Source organism: Dreissena polymorpha, chromosome 4 (genome assembly GCF_020536995.1).
Source record: "Dreissena polymorpha isolate Duluth1 chromosome 4, UMN_Dpol_1.0, whole genome shotgun sequence".
Classification (NCBI taxonomy): domain Eukaryota; kingdom Metazoa; phylum Mollusca; class Bivalvia; order Myida; family Dreissenidae; genus Dreissena; species Dreissena polymorpha.
In genome coordinates this window covers 87,633,901-87,654,015 of record NC_068358.1, presented here as the reverse complement: position 1 = coordinate 87,654,015, position 20,115 = coordinate 87,633,901, and the positions used below count along the sequence as shown (strand labels likewise).

Here is a 20,115-nt window from a genome sequence, read left to right as displayed (position 1 = left end):
AAAAAATGTGAAAAATAAAATAACTCGTTTACATTTCTTACACAAAAGTACTGTTGTTCAATGAATACCTAATGTTTCAGATCAAATCACAACCTCCCAGGGAGATCATCCTGCACTGGCAAGAATCAGGCTCACAGAACATGAAAATAATCATATAGAAGGAATTTTCCTCTTCAGATATTGAGAGAATTATTGACATTTTTCGGCGTAAGCTGTATTAAGCCAGCTTTTCACCCTGACTTGACCTTTGTAAGTGTCCAATAATACTCAATTAAAATTTCCCGCGGCTAGGTACGAATGAATACACTTCATTTATTCCATTGGCTGATTTGAGTTTAACACCAGAACATTGGAAACATATCCGCGTCTTTGTAACACTGTTTTACTGCATGAAACAATTTTATCTCTAATGAAAAGGCTCAATAGATAGAACAGTTTTACAATCAAATATGGACATAAATACAGTTTGTGCGTTCACCTTTTATTTTCAGAGAATTACCAGCGCAAAAGCGTTTATACTAAAGGCTATGTTGTCATATTTAGTACTTACTTGCATTGCATTTCAACCCGCGAGGTTTCGGGTCGATTCGCGGCCATTTGTGAAAGTCAGAGTTTATATACAGTTCATCACCGGAGTTCGCAGAAGGGGTTGCGATCATTGTGTTACACCGGTCTTACTGACTATAACGTAGTGACTATAATGCATTGCATTCCAATCCGCATGGTATCAAGGTCAGTTTGCGGTCAGTTGCAGAAATCTTTATATAAACGCCGTCTCGTAAACTTTGTGCACTTGAATTCTGTTTTGATAAGAAAGATACTAAATAAAGATATTCGGCGATATTATTGTGGTATGTCAATCATCGATTTTTAATATGGTTTCAACATTTGCATGATAAGGACCAATTTTGATAAAATTAATTAGAAATATTTATCCATTTAGACCAGTTTATTAAGCATGAGCACAATAATTCGCTATACTATAATTATGCAATTAAATAAGATTCGAGTATTGCCGGCTGACTTATATGCACTCGTTTATTTTCATGTTTCTTGTGTTTTTCTATTCTGTAAATATAGATATCTGAGTAATAATATCACATAAAGCAAAATAAGCCACGAAATCTGGCGCAACACTCCGTAATTAATTTGCTTATGATGTAGCTAAGAACTGCGCAGAAAAAAGGCATCCGCTACTTTTTATCTCATAGAGATAACTTTTGATCGTTCATAAACATCGACCACAATCAACGCCGTATATCTTTTTTAAAGATATTTCTTGTTAAGAGTAAAAAGAACAGAGTTCTAAAGCTGTAAAGTCCAGAACATGTCTGAGTTATGTGCCCTTGAAATGTTCTTTGTTTATAAATGTTATTTCTGTGGTAAAGAAGTGTTGGGGCCAGGAATTTTATTTGCATTTGGTACATGAATGTTTTGCAAATCGGATATATGTATATGTGTTGTTATTGTATCAAATACAGTATTCATAGAAGGAAAATATGCCTTTATTGTATTATTTAAGGAAATTTTGATAATATTCAAGTGTTTAGCATGCTTTAACTATACTAATGCATTGAACTTTGAATTTCACAATTTTAAGAAGTTAGCGACTCGTTTTTTCACAATTTTAAGAAGTTCGCGACTCATTTTTTCACAATTTTGAATAGTTCGCGACTCAATTTTTCACAATTTTGACAAGTTCGCGACTCATTTTTTCACAAAGTGAAGGGCCAGGGCCGCTTCACAAAGTCAGGAAAAAAAGCCCTGTTGATTAGCAAGAAGTTAAACCATTTATGTAATATAAAACTGGTAACTAGAACAGTACAGTACATTTAAGACGTTTTCGGGCATCATCATCACACCTTTTTACTGTAAACAGTGAAGAAACAAAAGCTTTCTACAGAAGGTAAGTCTTGAAACATGCACATTGATAACATTATAAGGAAAGTTATTTGATAAAAGTGAAAGCATCTGCCGCGGCTAATGTATTGATGGAAGTTAGTCAAAACGGTCACTAGTCAAAACGTCCCCTAGTATTGACGACCGAGACAACTTATTCGTATCTGTTTACGATTGTAAATCTTGGTAATAATGTGGTCCCTTCATCTAAATTTTTTTTTTTAATGCATATTCATGACGCATATTCATGATTCAAAATTTGTATGTAGTCTATTTATGCTTTGTGAAAAAATGTGAAAAATAAAATAACTCGTTTACATTTCTTACACAAAAGTACTGTTGTTCAATGAATACCTAATGTTTCAGATCAAATCACAACCTCCCAGGGAGATCATCCTGCACTGGCAAGAATCAGGCTCACAGAACATGAAAATAATCATATAGAAGGAATTTTCCTCTTCAGATATTGAGAGAATTATTGACATTTTTCGGCGTAAGCTGTATTAAGCCAGCTTTTCACCCTGACTTGACCTTTGTAAGTGTCCAATAATACTCAATTAAAATTTCCCGCGGCTAGGTACGAATGAATACACTTCATTTATTCCATTGGCTGATTTGAGTTTAACACCAGAACATTGGAAACATATCCGCGTCTTTGTAACACTGTTTTACTGCATGAAACAATTTTATCTCTAATGAAAAGGCTCAATAGATAGAACAGTTTTACAATCAAATATGGACATAAATACAGTTTGTGCGTTCACCTTTTATTTTCAGAGAATTACCAGCGCAAAAGCGTTTATACTAAAGGCTATGTTGTCATATTTAGTACTTACTTGCATTGCATTTCAACCCGCGAGGTTTCGGGTCGATTCGCGGCCATTTGTGAAAGTCAGAGTTTATATACAGTTCATCACCGGAGTTCGCAGAAGGGGTTGCGATCATTGTGTTACACCGGTCTTACTGACTATAACGTAGTGACTATAATGCATTGCATTCCAATCCGCATGGTATCAAGGTCAGTTTGCGGTCAGTTGCAGAAATCTTTATATAAACGCCGTCTCGTAAACTTTGTGCACTTGAAGTCTGTTTTGATAAGAAAGATACTAAATAAAGATATTCGGCGATATTATTGTGGTATGTCAATCATCGATTTTTAATATGGTTTCAACATTTGCATGATAAGGACCAATTTTGATAAAATTAATTAGAAATATTTATCCATTTAGACCAGTTTATTAAGCATGAGCACAATAATTCGCTATACTATAATTATGCAATTAAATAAGATTCGAGTATTGCCGGCTGACTTATATGCACTCGTTTATTTTCATGTTTCTTGTGTTTTTCTATTCTGTAAATATAGATATCTGAGTAATAATATCACATAAAGCAAAATAAGCCACGAAATCTGGCGCAACACCCCGTAATTAATTTGCTTATGATGTAGCTAAGAACTGCGCAGAAAAAAGGCATCCGCTACTTTTTATCTCATAGAGATAACTTTTGATCGTTCATAAACATCGACCACAATCAACGCCGTATATCTTTTTTAAAGATATTTCTTGTTAAGAGTAAAAAGAACAGAGTTCTAAAGCTGTAAAGTCCAGAACATGTCTGAGTTATGTGCCCTTGAAATGTTCTTTGTTTATAAATGTTATTTCTGTGGTAAAGAAGTGTTGGGGCCAGGAATTTTATTTGCATTTGGTACATGAATGTTTTGCAAATCGGATATATGTATATGTGTTGTTATTGTATCAAATACAGTATTCATAGAAGGAAAATATGCCTTTATTGTATTATTTAAGGAAATTTTGATAATATTCAAGTGTTTAGCATGCTTTAACTATACTAATGCATTGAACTTTGAATTTCACAATTTTAAGAAGTTAGCGACTCGTTTTTTCACAATTTTAAGAAGTTCGCGACTCATTTTTTCACAATTTTGAATAGTTCGCGACTCAATTTTTCACAATTTTGACAAGTTCGCGACTCATTTTTTCACAAAGTGAAGGGCCAGGGCCGCTTCACAAAGTCAGGAAAAAAAGCCCTGTTGATTAGCAAGAAGTTAAACCATTTATGTAATATAAAACTGGTAACTAGAACAGTACAGTACATTTAAGACGTTTTCGGGCATCATCATCACACCTTTTTACTGTAAACAAGTGTTACCTATGAATCATAATTAATACGAGAAATTAATTGCAAGTGGTAAACAATTAATTTCTTATAGCGAGTAAGTTGTGCAAATAACACCCGGTAACAATTATGCGATAACAATTTTATTCCAGTACATGTATATTTCATCATGTCCATTTAGAACTGATTCACCTGTTTTTTCTGACATTTGTTCGACACGTAATGCGCTTAAAAAAAAATCATGAATTTATTACGCACACTTGTAAATGTTTTGTCTGATAATCGTTACTTAGAAGACTGATGATGGCAACCGGCTGTAATCCTCGTGGACAACGTGAATTTCATGCATAATTGTGTCAAAACATTTATTCGACTCGTAAGTGTTTAAACAAATTATCGTTGAATTCATAACGCAACTGTTAATATTTGTTGAAATCTCAAATGGGAATAATTAAATTTGTAATCCGACACTCATTCCCGTAAGTCGATGTTAACGCGCTTTTAATCTGAAACGCACTTCTGAATGTAAATGTAAGCTCAATGTTAAAATATTCTTGCTTCAAATTAGCAGTGCAAATTAATTTGTGTCGAATATTTTCAAAAATAGCGCGAAAATTAAAAGCATGTACAATGTCGCGTCATGTGTAATGTGCGTATATTAATCGTTTTAACAAGCACACAACACGCCAGGGGATTGACGCATGTTCAGAGGCAATATTTCATCAAATCGATAAATAGTCACTTAAAATTTATTTGAAACTAAAAAAAAATGGCTAGGTAAAAAAGAAATAATTGAGAGCTTTTATCGTAAATATTTACCAGAAAGTGATTTATAACAACAGAATAAACAGGATAATCGGGTAACAAATAGAAACTTGAAAAGTATACAGTAATAGAGTCGGGTTGAAACGGATGTATTGGGGAATCGTTCAAGTCGGGATTTTACTTTAATTACCTATGTGTGGGAAAGTTTTAAAACAATCAAACAATATAACAAAAAAAATATATATTTTAAAATGACTGGGGGATTTTCTTGAAGAGTCATAGCGCACCAAATGACGTCTTTTGACGCTGTTTTTCTTTAAGTTAAAATGCACCACAGAACGTGAATTGACACGTTAAATAAATAATAAAAATCAACGTCGGGAGGGGACACCCCTCCCGAACCACCCCTATCAACCCCGGGGCGCCTGACAAAAATCCTGTGGAAAGCAATTGAATCTGTAATTCAAAAACATCCCTGGTTTGAATTATTTATATAAGGGTACTAGAAATACATAGATAAATTAGTAGTATTTGAATATGATTTTGAATACATAAATTAAAGTCCATTCAAGCTAAAGGATGGTAATTTATATTATTACCCATTTTTATTTCCAAATCCAAACATATTTATTTCCTTCAATGAATGAGAAAGTGAAGTTAACAGTAAAACATAATTGATATGTTTACAGTCAAAAATCGCTTTTAAAATTAGCAACTTAAATTAGTTCATGTCAAAATTCAATTGGAGTTTTTACTTTCGAGGATTATTGGTAAATTATGAATAAAAAGCACAAAAATAATAAAGGGAATGCTTTACATTAAACAAGAGGGCCATGATGGCCCTGAATTGCTCACCTGACTAACCAAATACAATCCAAACCCAGATTTCATCAAGATAAACATTCTGACCAAATTTCATAAAGATTGGATGAAAACTGTGACCTCTATTGCCTACACAAGGTTTTTCTAATATTTGACCTATTGGCCTAGTTTTTGACCCTAGGTGACCCAAATACAATCCCAACCCAGATTTCTTCAATACAAACATTCTGACCGAATTCCATGAAGATTGGATGAAAACTGTGATCTTTATTGTCTACACAAGGTTTTTCTATTATTTCACCTAGTGACCTAGTTTTTGACCCAAGATGACCCAAATACAATCCCAACCCAGATTTCATCAAGATAAACATACAGATTGGATGAAAACTGCGACCTCTATTGTCTATACAAGGTTTTTCTATTAGTTGACCTAGTGACCTAGTTTTTAACTAGAGTGACCTAGTTTTTGAACCCAGATAACCCAAATACAATCCCAACCCAGTTTTTATCAAGATAAACATTCTGACCAAATTTCATAAAGATTGGATGAAAACTGTGACCTCTACTGTCTACACAAACAAATTGTTGACGGATTTTCTATTATTTGACCTAGTGACCTAGTTTTTGACCTCAGATGACCCAAATACAATCCCAATCCAGATTTCATTAAGATTAACAATCTGACCAAATTTCAAAAAGATTGGATGAAAACTGCGACCTCTATTGTCAACACAAGGTTTTTCTATTATTTGTCCTAGTTTTTGTCCTAGTGACCTAGTTTTTGACCCCAGATGACCCAAATACAATCCCAACCCAGTATTCATCAAGATAAAGATTCCGACCAAATTTCATAAAAATTTGATCAAAATCTGCAACCCCAATCTATACAAGGTTTTTCTATTATTTGACCTCGTGACCTAGTTTTTGACCCTAGATGACCCAAATACAATCCCAACCCAGATTCCATCAAGATAAACATTCTGACTTAATTTCATAAAGATTGGATGAAAACTGCGACCTCTATTGTCTACACAAGGTTTTTCTAATATTTGACCTAGTTTTGACCTCAGATGACCCAGATACAAACCCAACCCAGATTTCATCAAGATAAACATTCTGAACAAATTTGATAAAGATTGGATGCAAACTGCGACCTCTATAGTCTACATAAGGTTTTTCAATTATTTGACCTAGTTTTTTACCTAGTTTTTGACCCCAGATGACCCAAATACAATCCAAACCCAGATTTCATCAAGATAAACATTCTGACCAAATTTCATAAAGATTGGATAAAAACTGTGACCTCTACTGTCTCCACAAGCAAATTGTTGACGGACGCACACACGCACATACGGACGCCGGACATCACACGGTCACATAAGCTCACCATGTCACTTCGTGACAGGTGAGCTAAAAATAGGCAAAAACATGCAATACCGGATTTTTATTATGGATCATATTCAAAAGCATTGCAGGATTAAGTACTGCGGAGAATGCAGTAAACTTTTTGGGCCCACGCCCATGGCTCCTAGTTGTCCTAGTACCTGCTAGAACCTCAGTGCCCAGTTCAGGGTCTTCCCCAGGCCATTTAAGCGCCCCTTGCCGGGGCGCTTGAATTTCGAAATCAGAGTCCCCGGGGCGCTTGAAATTTTCCGATTAGTGTATTCTTCAGTAAAAGAAAGTGGAGATTGTCCAAAAAAATCAAGGCTTCCCTATCAGTGTCTCAATATTCCCTGTTTTAAAAGAGCACTCGGTACCTACTTTCACAAGTAATCGCCATAAACACCACATGGGGTAATGGATAATCCACTGATAAGAGAATAGCATGACGCGCGTATCGATTATTCTAGCCACATTACACAGTCATTTAAATGCTGACAAGGATGTATCTGGTAACTTTCCAGTCGTCAAACTGTGAAGCTCATCGTCCAATCGGTTACGCGAATGCTTATGAGGGCGGGGTTAACTATCGACCATTATTTTTGATTGACGTCGGGCATGAAGTAAGAGTTTATCGCAGCTTGATTAGCAAGAAGTTGTACCATTTGAGTAATATAAAACCGGTAATTAGCACAGTACAGAACATTAAAGACGGTTTCGGGCATCATCATCACACCTTTTTACTGTAAACAAGTGTTACCTATGACTCATAATTAATACAAGAAATTAATCGCAAGTGGTAAACAATTAATTATTATAGCGAGTAAGTTGTGCAAATGACTCCCGGTTACAACTATGTGATAACAATTTATTTAATTCCAGTACATGTATATTTCAACATGTCCATTTATAAAACTGATTCACCTCGTTTTTCTGACATTTAATCGACACGTAATGCGCTTTAACAAATTTTCGTTGAATTAATTACGCACGCTTGTAAATGTTTCGTCCGATAATCGATAGTTAGAAGACTGATGATGGCAACCGGCAGTGATCCTCGTGGACAACGTGAATTTCATGCATAATTCCGTCAAAACATTTATTCGACTCGTAAAGTGTGTAAACAAATAATCGTTGAATTATAACGCAACGGTTAATATTTGTTGAAATCTCAAATGGGAATAATTAAATTTGTAATCCGAAACCCATTACCGTAAGTCGATGTTGACGCGTTTTTAAACCGAAACACACTTCCGAATGTAAATGTTACCGCAACGTTTAATATTTTGCTTCAAATTAGCAGTGCAATTTTATTTTGTGTCGAATCTTTTTCTCAATTAAAAAGAGCGCGAAAATTATGCAGCATGTACAACGTCGCGTCTATTGCATACAAATGGCGTGTATTGAGCGTTTTAACAAGCACACAACAGGTCAGGGGATTGACGCATATTCAGAGGCAATATTTCATCAAATCTATAAATAGTCACTTAAAAAATGGCAAGGTTTGTGTTAAAGAAATAACTGAAAGCTTTTATCGTAAATATTTACCAGAAAGAGATTGATAAAAACGGAATAAACGGGATTATCGGGTAATAAATAGAAACTTGAAAAATAGTAAGTATACAGTAATAGAGTCGGGTTGAAATTGATGTATTGGGGAATCGTTCGAGTCGGGATTTTACTATCTGTGCGGAAAAGTTTTAAAACAATTAAACAATATAAACAAAAGTATATTTTTGGGGGATTTTTTTGAAGAGTCATAGCGCACCAAACGACGTCTTTTGACGCTGTTTTTTTTTAGTTATAACGCACCACAGAAGTGAATTGACACGTTAAATTTTAAAAAAAATCAACGAACCCACCCCCGGGGCGCCTGAACAAATTCCTGGGGAAGGCACTGCAGTTGATTTCTCTTGTTTAAAATAGCAGTCTAGTGCCAAGACTGGCATAAAATATGAAAAATTCTGCATAATCTGAACATAACATTGTTATAAAATAATTGGCTTTGTCAAGTCATTAGATGAGGCTTTTTAAGTAAAGTAAGAAAATTATTTTGTCAAAGTTACATGGTGCCCCTAAAAGTAGCAGGGCCCATTGGCAGTCGCCACAAGGCAACAGACACATGTAAGGTTTGTTTTATCGTTTTCAGGATTTGTATTTGACAGAAAACGACGTGTAATAAAAAATCAATTGTAAAGAAAACGCTTATGCAAATGGAAAAACAAATTGCATATGATTCTTCGTCGTTTTGATTGTACCAATTCCTCCGTGTCTAATTTGAATAAGTATATTTTGAACTATTGTGTAGCCGTAATGTTTTCAGTAAGTTTATAAAGACACAGCTTCAGGGCCAGTGTTGATATCAATGTTACTTCCATCGTTAAATGTTAGGAAAATGTCTTTTGTTGAACGCACACGGGTTAGGAACCTTTCATAAACGGCCGGCGCGTTCAATATTTAGAAATTTGTTACACGACCTGAACCATTGAGAAAAGACATTGTGAAGAGTATACTTTCAGATTTAGTGACAGATTCTGAAATATTCAGATCAAAACACCACTGCAATTATGTGTCTGAAAAACAAATAACATCATGATTTTGACTGCTTTGTTGTTGATGGAGAGGGGTTGGCATTGTGAGTGTGCTCTAAGATTAAAAGGCAGGAGTGTTGAAACTGGTTGAAACAAAATGACTAATCATCATCCATTTGTCAAAATACAATTAATACATGCATCTATATCTACAAATAACTTTTGACACTGTGAATTTATAATGCCAGAATAAGAATTGCTGACAATTATCAATGCCCAAAATAAAGCGTTCATCTGATCCAGAAATATGTATAAGTTTTTATCAAATTGAAAAATAACTAATTGACGAATAATTTTTAGGAAAAAACTTATTGTTACACAGGGGTCGAAGAATCCACTCGACCGCTCGCATATGCGAGTGAGAATGACGGTCGGGCGATTAGAGTTTGTTAAACACTCGACCGACCGGGCGAGTGCTGTTTTTCAAGTTGATAAATATAAATTCAGTTCCAGAAATCCTGCCACATCGATACAAATTGCGAACAATTGTTCGAACTAACAAAAAATAGGTTTAGTACACAAAGAAACAGAACTTTCGTTTTGACAATGACAAATGACGTCACGGGCACAGTAAAAATAATTCTCGGAATCGGCTGCGCTCTTTTGTAGATGTCAGTGCTCTAAGCTAATCGATTAAAAGTGAAAAAAAAACATTTAAATATATAGATTGATCATTCCGTGAAGAATAAAATAATACCTACCTGGTTAATTTTAATACTCCTTATAATTAATTAAAAATAAACAGAAAAAAATAACTATTTATAATAGAATAATTCGTTATCAGAAGCATTAGCCCAAATTTACCGTAGTGTAACCATGTGTAAATCAAGCGTGTCTTTCAAAGAGTTCGTCTGTAATGTTAAAATGGAAAAGGGTTCCATATTAAAGTATTTGCAAGGTGGTGGAGATCGGGAAAAGAATGAAAGTTCGTCAAAAAGAGAAGCAGAACGAATTAAAAAGAGGAAAGAGGTGCAGAAAACGTAAGTAAAGCAAATATAACCTTCAGATAATGTAGTTAATTTGTTTGCAGTTTTGTCCTCACTAGTAGTAGTATGTTACGTAGGTTAAGTAACACTAAAAGAGAGAGGTTTAGTTGTGCATTGTGTTGCTAATAAACAATGCACATTACCCAACCCTCTTTCTCTTCTGTCTTCATCCACATCTTTCAAATGGTCTGGGAAAGGGATTGGGGATACTAAATGGACAAAATCAGGGGAACCTATGCCCAATTTTTATTTGTAAAAAGTTACCAAGATTGTTAATAAGTATGTCTCGTTTCATTTTAACTGTTTAATTCATCAAATCTGTTTGAATGTCAAACAAAGTTATTTTTATTTGTGACCCTTGTAACGTTGCCGGAGAGGTCTATGAAATGTTCTGTATTCTAAATCCCATTTCAGTTATGACAAGACGAAACGGAAGAGAAGTGTTCATGATGATTGGAGGGATGAACATGAATGGGTCGATTTCGCCGAGGATGGGAGTGCCATGTTTTGTAAAGTGTGTAGACAATTTCCGGAACAATCGGACAAAGAGTCGTCACTGATGAAAGGTGTCACCAAGAATTAAAAAAAAAAACCATTGAAGTTCCATGCCAAAAGTGTGAAACATATGCTTTGTGTGGACAGAAAGAAAGCATTAGATATGCCAGACCAGACACCCCTCTCTAAAAGTTTCAAAAAAGCTGAGGAGTTGAATTTTCCAATGTATGAAGCGCTGTTTAACACAGCCTACTACATAGCAGAAGAAAACAAATCGTTTTTGAAATACGGAGAGTTACTGAATCTGCTAGAAAAAAACAATGTATCAGTGAGTGAGAACTACAGAAACTAGAAATGGCGGGGCAGAGGCCGACGCGTATCCCCACGCCGAATGTTTGACCTAGGTGTGCCCCAGGGTTGGTAATGGGGCCATGCATAGCTGAGATTGACCGTATAGTCATAAGAGAAGTTCATCATCAATTAGAAGTGAATTGGTGTAGAAATGAAGTAGTTATAGTAAAAGGCAATTTTGGGTGGTGTGACATATGTGGGCAGGGCGCCCCAGGGTTGGTAATTGTGCCATGCATAGTTGAGATTGACCGTATTGTCATAAGAGAAGTTCAGTATCAATTTGAAGTGAATCGGTGTAGAAATGAAGAAATTATAGTAAAAGGCAATTTTGGGCGGGTGTGGTCTATGTGGGCGGGGCCCCAGGGTTGGTAATGGGGCCATGCATAGTTGAGATTGACCGTATTGTCATAAGAGAGGTTCAGTATCAATTTGAAGTGAATCGGTGTAGAAATGAAGAAATTATAGTAAAAGGCAATTTTGGGTGGGTGTGGTCTATGTGGGCGGGGCGCCCCAGGGTTGGTAATGGGGCCATGCATAGTTGAGATTGACTGTATTGTCATAAGAGAAGTTCAATATCAATTTGAAGTGAATCGGTGTAGAAATGAAGAAATTATAGTAAAGGCAATTTTGGGTGGGTGTGGTCTATGTGGGCGGGGCCCCAGGGTTGGTTATGGGGCCATGCATAGTTGAGATTGACCCTAATGTCATAAGAGAAGTTCAGTATCAATTTGAAGTGAATCCGTGTAGAAATGAAAAAATTATAGTAAATGGAATTTTTTGGTGGGTGTGGCCTATGTGGGCGGGCGCCCCAGGGTTGGGATTGGGGCCATGCATAGTTGAGATTGACCCTAATGTCATAACAAAAGTTCAGTATCAATTTGAAGTGAATCCGTGTAGAAATGAAAAAATTATAGTAAATGGAAATTTTTGGTGGGTGTGGCCTATGTGGGCGGGGCGCCCCAGGGTTGGGAATGGGGCCATGCATGGTTGAGATTGACCGTATTGTCATAAGAGAGGTCCAGTATCAATTTGAAGTGAATCGGTGTAGAAATAAAGAAGTAAATGTAAAATAACCTAAAAAAATGAGTGATAATTTCTGACGCGGCCCCACCCCAACCGCTATAACTTTTGACCCAGGGGTCAGATCAAAATTCCAAATAGTGCAGGGTCGCACATATGCTCATAGCTACCATGTGTGTAAGTTTCAAGGTTCTAGTGCTTTTAGTGTAGGAGGAGATAGTGGCAAGGACGGACGGACAGACAGACAGACAGACGGACGGACGGACGGCGGAGATAACCACAATATCCCCACCTTTTTTTCAAAAAGCGTGGGGATAATAAATAAAAATGACGGACAGTGGCGTTGTTGCTGTTATTACTACAATTAAAATTGATAGATTTTCGTTATAAAAAGCAATTCTTAAATGATGTACGGTCAAATATGATTGTATATTCAATTATGTATCTGATGTATACCAAAATGATTATTTCCTAAATACCGCGATAATACCATGTTGCAGACTAATTTATTATTACGATACATTTAATAATACACAAATTAGTGAACAAGTATGATTAAACATATATAATTGCATTAACGATTGTTATTACACCAATATACATCTTAGAAATATTTATAAATAAAAAAGGGCAAAGAGTTTTAACAAAATAAAAAGTAAAAAGCTGTATCCGAATTTGGTTCACCCTAAATACTACACTACACTGCGTCTAGTGTCACCCATGTGTTTTCTTAAATAAATAGCGAACATATACTGACCAATCGCCAAATTATGAAGAAGACAAACGTCTGCCCACGTTTCTGATCTGTCAATTTTCCCCATTGACATTTAATCTTAAGAAAATAATAGGTTTTCCACACGCTTGCGATTTAAGTACAATTCAAGACTGTTGACAGGAAGCTGGATGCAGCAGTGACAGCCGGAGCTTGCCGGTTTTGACCGAGCGATTGCAATCGGGACACCTCGGACAATTCCGCCATATCGGCGACGGTGTGGTGTAGCCCACTGTCCGATGCGTTCAGGTCACAATATACTAAAAGATTTCCTACACAAATTCAATGTGAAAGCAATAACTTTAACAAAAAATAAAGTCAAACTTTTGCGCGTAGACATCCCCATAACCATACCTTTTCTTAAAGCGCATTCCAAGCCGCAATGATTTAAACAATAAAAAAGGGGGGTCATACATTATGCAAGAAAGAACTCGACGCAAATCAGCGGTCACTGTTTTATGGCCATCTATTTACAGGCTTCGTATCAGTTGAGAAGGGTTTCCCGCCATCTGTCAAAGTCTCATGTAGTCTCCAACCTTCAAGCAAAAGAGTGAATTTTTGTTAAACATCAATGTTTTCCCTACCACATACACAAAGAAACATTCTAAAATAAAACCATGGCAAGTGCCCCTACAGAGAATTGTGTCTTCTTATAAATGATGTTCATGTTTTAAGAGAGTATAGCATTGCACTCGAAAATATTTTAGTATATTGTAACCTTCATATTGCGAGCGATTCTTGTTCGGACTCATTCAATCGGGAATCCTCGGACAATTTCGCCATGACGGCGATCGTGGTCATAATACACTAAATAGTTTCCCTATATAATTCAATGTAAAAGCGACAATTTTGAGCGAAAATAAATGCAACATTTTGCACATAGAGACCCCCATAACCATACCTTTTCTTAAAGGCTATTCTAAGCGGAATCAATTTATGCAATAAAAAAGATATGTCATGTACAAAGCAAAAAAGAACTTGACACAAATCAAAATCGACTGTTTTTGCAACTTTTTTTCGGCCGGTTCTTAGTGGAATGTAACCTTTTCTAGTGCAATGGTTGCTATAGTCTTCAAGTGTATCATATTTCAGGGATTCAGTAGTGAACACCTATTCATGCCCTACCATTATCTCCGCAAGATAACACCCGAATAAGTGTAAAAAGTGTAAAACATGCCTTCCTGTCAACTATGATATTTTTTTTAGAGAGTACAGCCCTTCATGAATTCACGAAGCGATCATTTAGTGTATTGTAACCTCTTGGGTGTATTCAATCGGGAACCCTCGGACAATTCCGCCACAACTTATTTCCAATGGGGTCCTAAAGATGGGTGGCAAAGGTACAAAAATGGTGGCATTAATATGTATAAAAATATCATTCATTTAAACTTGAGACTATAGTCTTGAGATCAAATAGTAATTAGCATATATTATTAGAGTGCACTGGTTATACTATTATCTTGTTATCACATTTAGATGTAGATCTATGTACAAATACTAATTTAAACAACAGTCATATATATATATATATATATATATATATATATATATATATATATATATATATATATATATATATATAACAAACCAATCACATTAAACATTAATTAAAACAATAAGACTACTAGCAAAAAAAATCAGCATTTTCTTTCAATTTCATAATGTCTGTGAGAGCAGTTTTCACTTTCTTTTTAAATTCATATTTATTCTTTACGATGTTAACATCAGCAGGTAGACAGTTCCAGTCTTTGATCGCTTTATTATAATAATAAGTAGTGCTGGTAAAACCATTCACTTGAGGTAAATAAAAGTTACCTTTACTATGTCTAGTGTTATGACTATGTATATCAGACACTAAACTAAAACTATTATACATGTAAGAAGGACATTCCTTGTTAACAATTTTATAAACATGGTTGAGTGTTAATTGCTTAACTTTATTTTGAACATTTAACCAGCCAATACTACTAAAATCTTTAACTTTCAAAGATGTTTTAGATAAGATTAACGGTTACACCATTGTTTTGTTTTCACACCAGTCATTTTCCTTTGTCCCGATATCGGGTTCTGACAGGTGTTAATGCAGACTGCGTATCAATTTATCGGGTCAATAACACGGCGATGTATTGAAGCACAGTCTACAGCTGAAAGAGTTTACTATCTGGGACGGCATTTGTCAGGAAAAAAAATGGTTCGCCGAACGTTTTCGCCAAACTATTGTTTTATTCGCCGAATTTGCTAAATTTTCGCCATTGGCGAATCTGGCGAACAGCAGCGGGAGCCCTGCCTTTGCACGCTAAACAAAGAATCAGTTTTTTACAAGAATATTTCAAAATGGGCAAAATTCAGGGGCAATACTGTCGAAATGCCCTTGAACAACTCTGGTGACATGCGGCTGTAGTATATTTTCTCTGTAAATTTTCAGCGAAACACATAATAAATGTATAGCTTAGAATTCATTTTATACTACATGTATATAAATATGTTATGAGGTCTTATTTATACAAATTAACCTGGATGTTTATAAAAAAACACCATCTCCCTGTAAAGAGAGAAGACATTTGTTCACCAGTAACATTATGTTCAGTAAATTGCAAGCAACAAACATGAAAAATTCAGTTCCCCAGTCATCGTGTTTTTTAAGACTTCAACTTTGCTTAAGTAATAATGCATAAATGTTGATTTTAAAGAAAAAGAGTAATCATTTATGCCAAAACTGTTCTGCTGTCCAAAAGCAAGGACGTCAAACACAAGCTTTACAACATTTATATTATTAGTTACTTAACTGTTGAAGTTAACAATCTAAAATGAATGTTCATTCTTAGTTTGCTGTCGTAGTCTTTCCTCACATTATACATGTTTCTTGCATATTTGAGTGTTCATGTCCATAGATCACAATGTATATAGAAACAATATAAAGAAGTGAAACTCCAGCTGCTGGAGCAGTATTGAATTTTCATTAAAAACAATTAGTTGGTCCTTTATTTAAGGCAAGTGACCGATTGCCCAAACAGTACAAAACAGCACAATACAGCACAATACAAACCAACATAAACACAAAATATGAATAAAGCTGGGGTCACCGCCTTGGAACGGTCAATGCAAAGCATTGGGGGTTTAAACCTGGTTATAGAGCGCTCAACCTCACACTTGGCCCAGCAATATTCATAATACATTCAAGTGTAAATAAAATTTAACGTCATAGCATTTTATCCCACTTTTACACCGAAATCGGTTGATTAAAGCCCCGTTGATTAAATTTCATCTATAATCAACGGCAAGGCTATAATCAATGGCACGAAATGACGTCATCAACTGCCGAACCGGGACTACTTTTTCCCACGCACCTCGTCGCCTGTATTTGCCAAGTGCATCAATAATAAAAACAATCTCAAATGTTTGTCAATCTTAATGACCTTAAAACAAATAAAAGTAGCAAAAAACCGTGTTTTTTGTCATTTATTTTTATTAAAACCTCTAGTATTATGTAAATTTAACACTATGTTGCAAATAGGTTCTGTTGTTGTTGCTCCCCTTTGAAGAAGTCAGTTCGAGTTGCTCCCCTTTGACTATAGAACACAATCGTCTGCGAAATCGTAAACCCCTCAAAATGTCTGACGAATTTGACAAAGTCAATTTCTCATTAACTTGGGATGAATTAAATAATGAACATGAGCAACAAGCAACTGAAGTGGAATTAACACTAAGCCAGTTCCAGGAACAATATGGGTTTGATCCATCTATTTTGTTCACAAATGAAATTGAATCGACCATTGAAAATGAAACCAGCCCCAGTAGTAACGCACCATCCAGTAGCAATGTCTTCCCCCCAACTTTAGATCTGCATGAGAATAAAGAGTTCTTAGATGTTAACCTCACTGATGTTGGTGATTTCATTGTCCAAAATGAAAATAAAAAGACTGTATCGAAGACCTTGTCTGACATAAACAAATTTAAAAGGTTTCTTATGTCAAAAGCTGAATCAAAAGAAATCCACCACATAGAACCAACTCTTCTTGATGAGTATTTGGCCACTTTCCTGTTGTCCCTTAAAAAGTCAAATGGCACAGATTTTGAACCAAGCTCCCTCCGTGGCATCATTGCTAGTGTTGACAGGTACCTGAAACGACATCGCTATGGATGTTCAGTCATGACAGGGACTGGAGCCCAATTTGCACTCACAAGGGACACCTACAATGCAAAGAAAAAAAGTCTTAAGAAACAGGTAAAATTGAGATGAACGGTTATAACTAAAAGAAATTTGGCAAAAATAACATATTCAACAGAAAACGTATCATTTATGACAAAATTGGGAAAAAATCCCAAGTGTAGTCTGTACGAAACTAATACCCTGTCGACATAAAGTTGCAGTTAATAAATAAAAGTCTGAAAGTCACATTAAAAGTAATACTGTAAGCCTACGAAAGATAGAATACTCAAAAAATAAATTTAAATTAAAAAATATAGTCGAAAAGTTAAATGAAACAGTATAATAAATATAAATCACCAATTTAGGGTATGGGAAACCGTCCTAGGGAGGCCCATCCGCTGAGTGATACCGACATCGATCTGCTCTGGGAGAAGGGGATCCTTGGCACGGAGTCTCCGAAAGCCTTGTTAAATACAGTCTGGTTGAACAACTGCCTTCATTTTGGCTTGCGAGGTACAACGGAGCAATACAATTTGCGGTAAGAAACATTTTTACACACAAAATATGTATCAATTTTTCTCAGTATTTTTTCACCCCATTCACTAAGTACATCCGCTTCAACTTAAATGCTGTATTTCATTATTGTTCATATCTGACATTAAATTAAGATTCTTGTATTTTGTTAGGTGGGGAGACGTCCGCCTCCGTGTAGACTCGAATGGTGTTGAGTATCTCGAGTTAAACGAGCGGCAAACGAAAACGCGCACAGGAGAGAACATCGCTGACATAAGAAAAGTGTCTCCCAAGATGTTCGGCACTTCTGGACCAAGAAATCCCGTGTTAATTTACAAGCTGTACTCGAATATGCGTCCATCTGATTTTTCTTCAGATCAGCACCCTTTCTACCTGGCAACACGCACAATTGACACTGCATCCCAGTGGTTCTTGCGTCAACAATTGGGTGTCAACAAGCTGGGTCAGATGCTGAAGGCCATGGCAAAAGACGCCGGCTTTCCCGAGCACAAGAGAATAACCAACCACTCAGTTCGCAAATTCCTGGTCCAAAAACTTCGAAATGCAAACATTCCACCCACTGAAATCATGGCCATAACAGGGCACAAAAATGTCCAGTCCATAACCAATTATTCCACCATATCTGTTGAACAGCAGCAAAAGTGTTCCAACATTCTTGCTCAGTCCAGTAAATGTAACAAACAAACAGCTTCCTCTTGTTCACCTTCATGCACTGAAACTATGGTCGAAATGCAGCCTACACAACCACTGTCTACCGTTGAACAAGTTGATCTTGATTTTCGTCCCACCCAGTCACTTCACCAGCAAATGTCTTTCTCTCGTTCGAACAACTTTGCCTCACAATTCTTTGGTGCCACTTTCCACATTCAAAATTTTAATGTGAATAATTAGATTAAATCCAAGTTGTTATTGTTATTTCGTCACGAAATAACCACATATTACAACAAAGAAGCAAATGTTTTGCACCTCGTGTTCTAGTTGATAGTTTGAACATCGAAAGTGAATTGTGTGTGGTGTTAGGCTACGTTGTATACAAATGTAGTTCCTTGTATTGAACAACTAAATGTTATATTAATGTTATAAAACTTTTAGATTTGCAATTCAATATGAATAAAATTTTTATTAGTAACGCACGATTCTTTGTCACAGAACGATATTCTGATTATTTTAAATGACAATTTGATCAGCGGTTATTTTTGGAACGCGGAGTAATACACTGATCTTGGTTACACTACAGTCATTATCAAAGTACGACAAACACTCATGAAAACTAATTTTGTTAAAATAAAAAGGTTTACTGAATAAAAAAGTGGGATAAATAGAATAATAGGTTAGTGTTGATTATAGATCAGGTTTATCATGCTCGGCACGAAAACGAAAAAGCACTCGCCAAGGCTCGTGCTTTTTGTTTTCTAAGCCTCGCATGATAAACCTGATCTATAATCAACACTAACCTATTATTCTCTATGTAACTCAAATTAGACAATAATAAAAGGGAATTGAAACGCATTCAATTTAATTACTATTTAATTACTCAATTGCATTGAAGATACAAGAGTAACAGAATTACAACTTTTTGACGAACGATCAAATAAAACTATTAACAATTGTCAACTACATTCCTTCTTTTGAATTATTATTCATAGTTATTTATTTAATATTAGGTTACTTTTGGGATACACTAAAGCAAATATAAACATTTGTCTCAAAATGAATCATCCTCTGAAGCCCCCGATGGGAATCAAACCCATACCTCTTTCCTCCTGAGAGGAAAGTATTCTATCTTAAAATACGAGGGCATGTAAGAGGAAAACTAGCAATTTCAAAGGGACGTTTTCACAGATTTAGACATGTATTGAAGTTTGTTATTAAATACTTTAAATTTATAAGTAAAAGTTGGAACAAAATACCTCAATAAAAAAAAGAAAGGAAGTCTTCTTTATCTTGGCTTTATCCACTGACCCTTGAAGTAAAAAGCAAGTGCTTAAACCATCGGGCCATCAGTGCTCCCATATAGTCAGTGGTTTATTTTATACTTTATATAAGCAATCCTTGTAATTTCACAGAATCTAACTATAACATAAGAACTCTCTAAATTATTTTTTTATTTAAAAGCTATAGAGCACCGTCGGGTATTATCGACCCTTTATGCGATTTTCTGTGGTACTGTGTGCTACTTGCAACATTTGTTGTTGTTCTGAGTTTATTTTC

At 35.5% G+C, this 20,115-nt stretch overlaps 2 protein-coding genes across 6 annotated transcripts in view; one reads left to right on the top strand and one right to left on the bottom strand.

The window, feature by feature from the left end:
- LOC127877394 (transient receptor potential cation channel subfamily M member 3-like) overlaps positions 1–13,358 on the bottom strand; it is a 279,970-nt gene extending 266,612 nt beyond the window's left edge. For all 5 annotated transcript variants that reach the window (XM_052423217.1, XM_052423218.1, XM_052423216.1 and 2 more), the window contains exon 1: positions 13,206–13,358. The gene's annotated coding sequence lies outside the window, so the exon portion shown is untranslated. The remainder of the gene's footprint in view (positions 1–13,205) is intronic.
- A 3,472-nt stretch (positions 13,359–16,830) lies between these two features.
- On the top strand, positions 16,831–18,864 carry LOC127877398 (uncharacterized protein KIAA1958-like). Its single transcript, XM_052423231.1, has 3 exons — positions 16,831–17,445; positions 17,736–17,908; positions 18,057–18,864. The coding sequence occupies exons 1-3, from the start codon at positions 16,831–16,833 to the stop codon at positions 18,793–18,795; spliced, it is 1,527 nt and encodes a 508-aa protein (XP_052279191.1). The 3' UTR covers positions 18,796–18,864.
- Positions 18,865–20,115: the final 1,251 nt, after the last annotated feature.

Bases quoted from the DNA above. Each gene is read 5' to 3' on its own strand.
- LOC127877398 (XM_052423231.1), top strand. From the start codon at position 16,831: ATGTCTGACGAATTTGACAAAGTCAATTTCTCATTAACTTGGGATGAA. The intron at 17,446-17,735 runs GTAAAATTGAGA...TCACCAATTTAG, and splicing joins AAAAAAGTCTTAAGAAACAG to GGTATGGGAAACCGTCCTAG. The intron at 17,909-18,056 runs GTAAGAAACATT...GTATTTTGTTAG, and splicing joins ACGGAGCAATACAATTTGCG to GTGGGGAGACGTCCGCCTCC.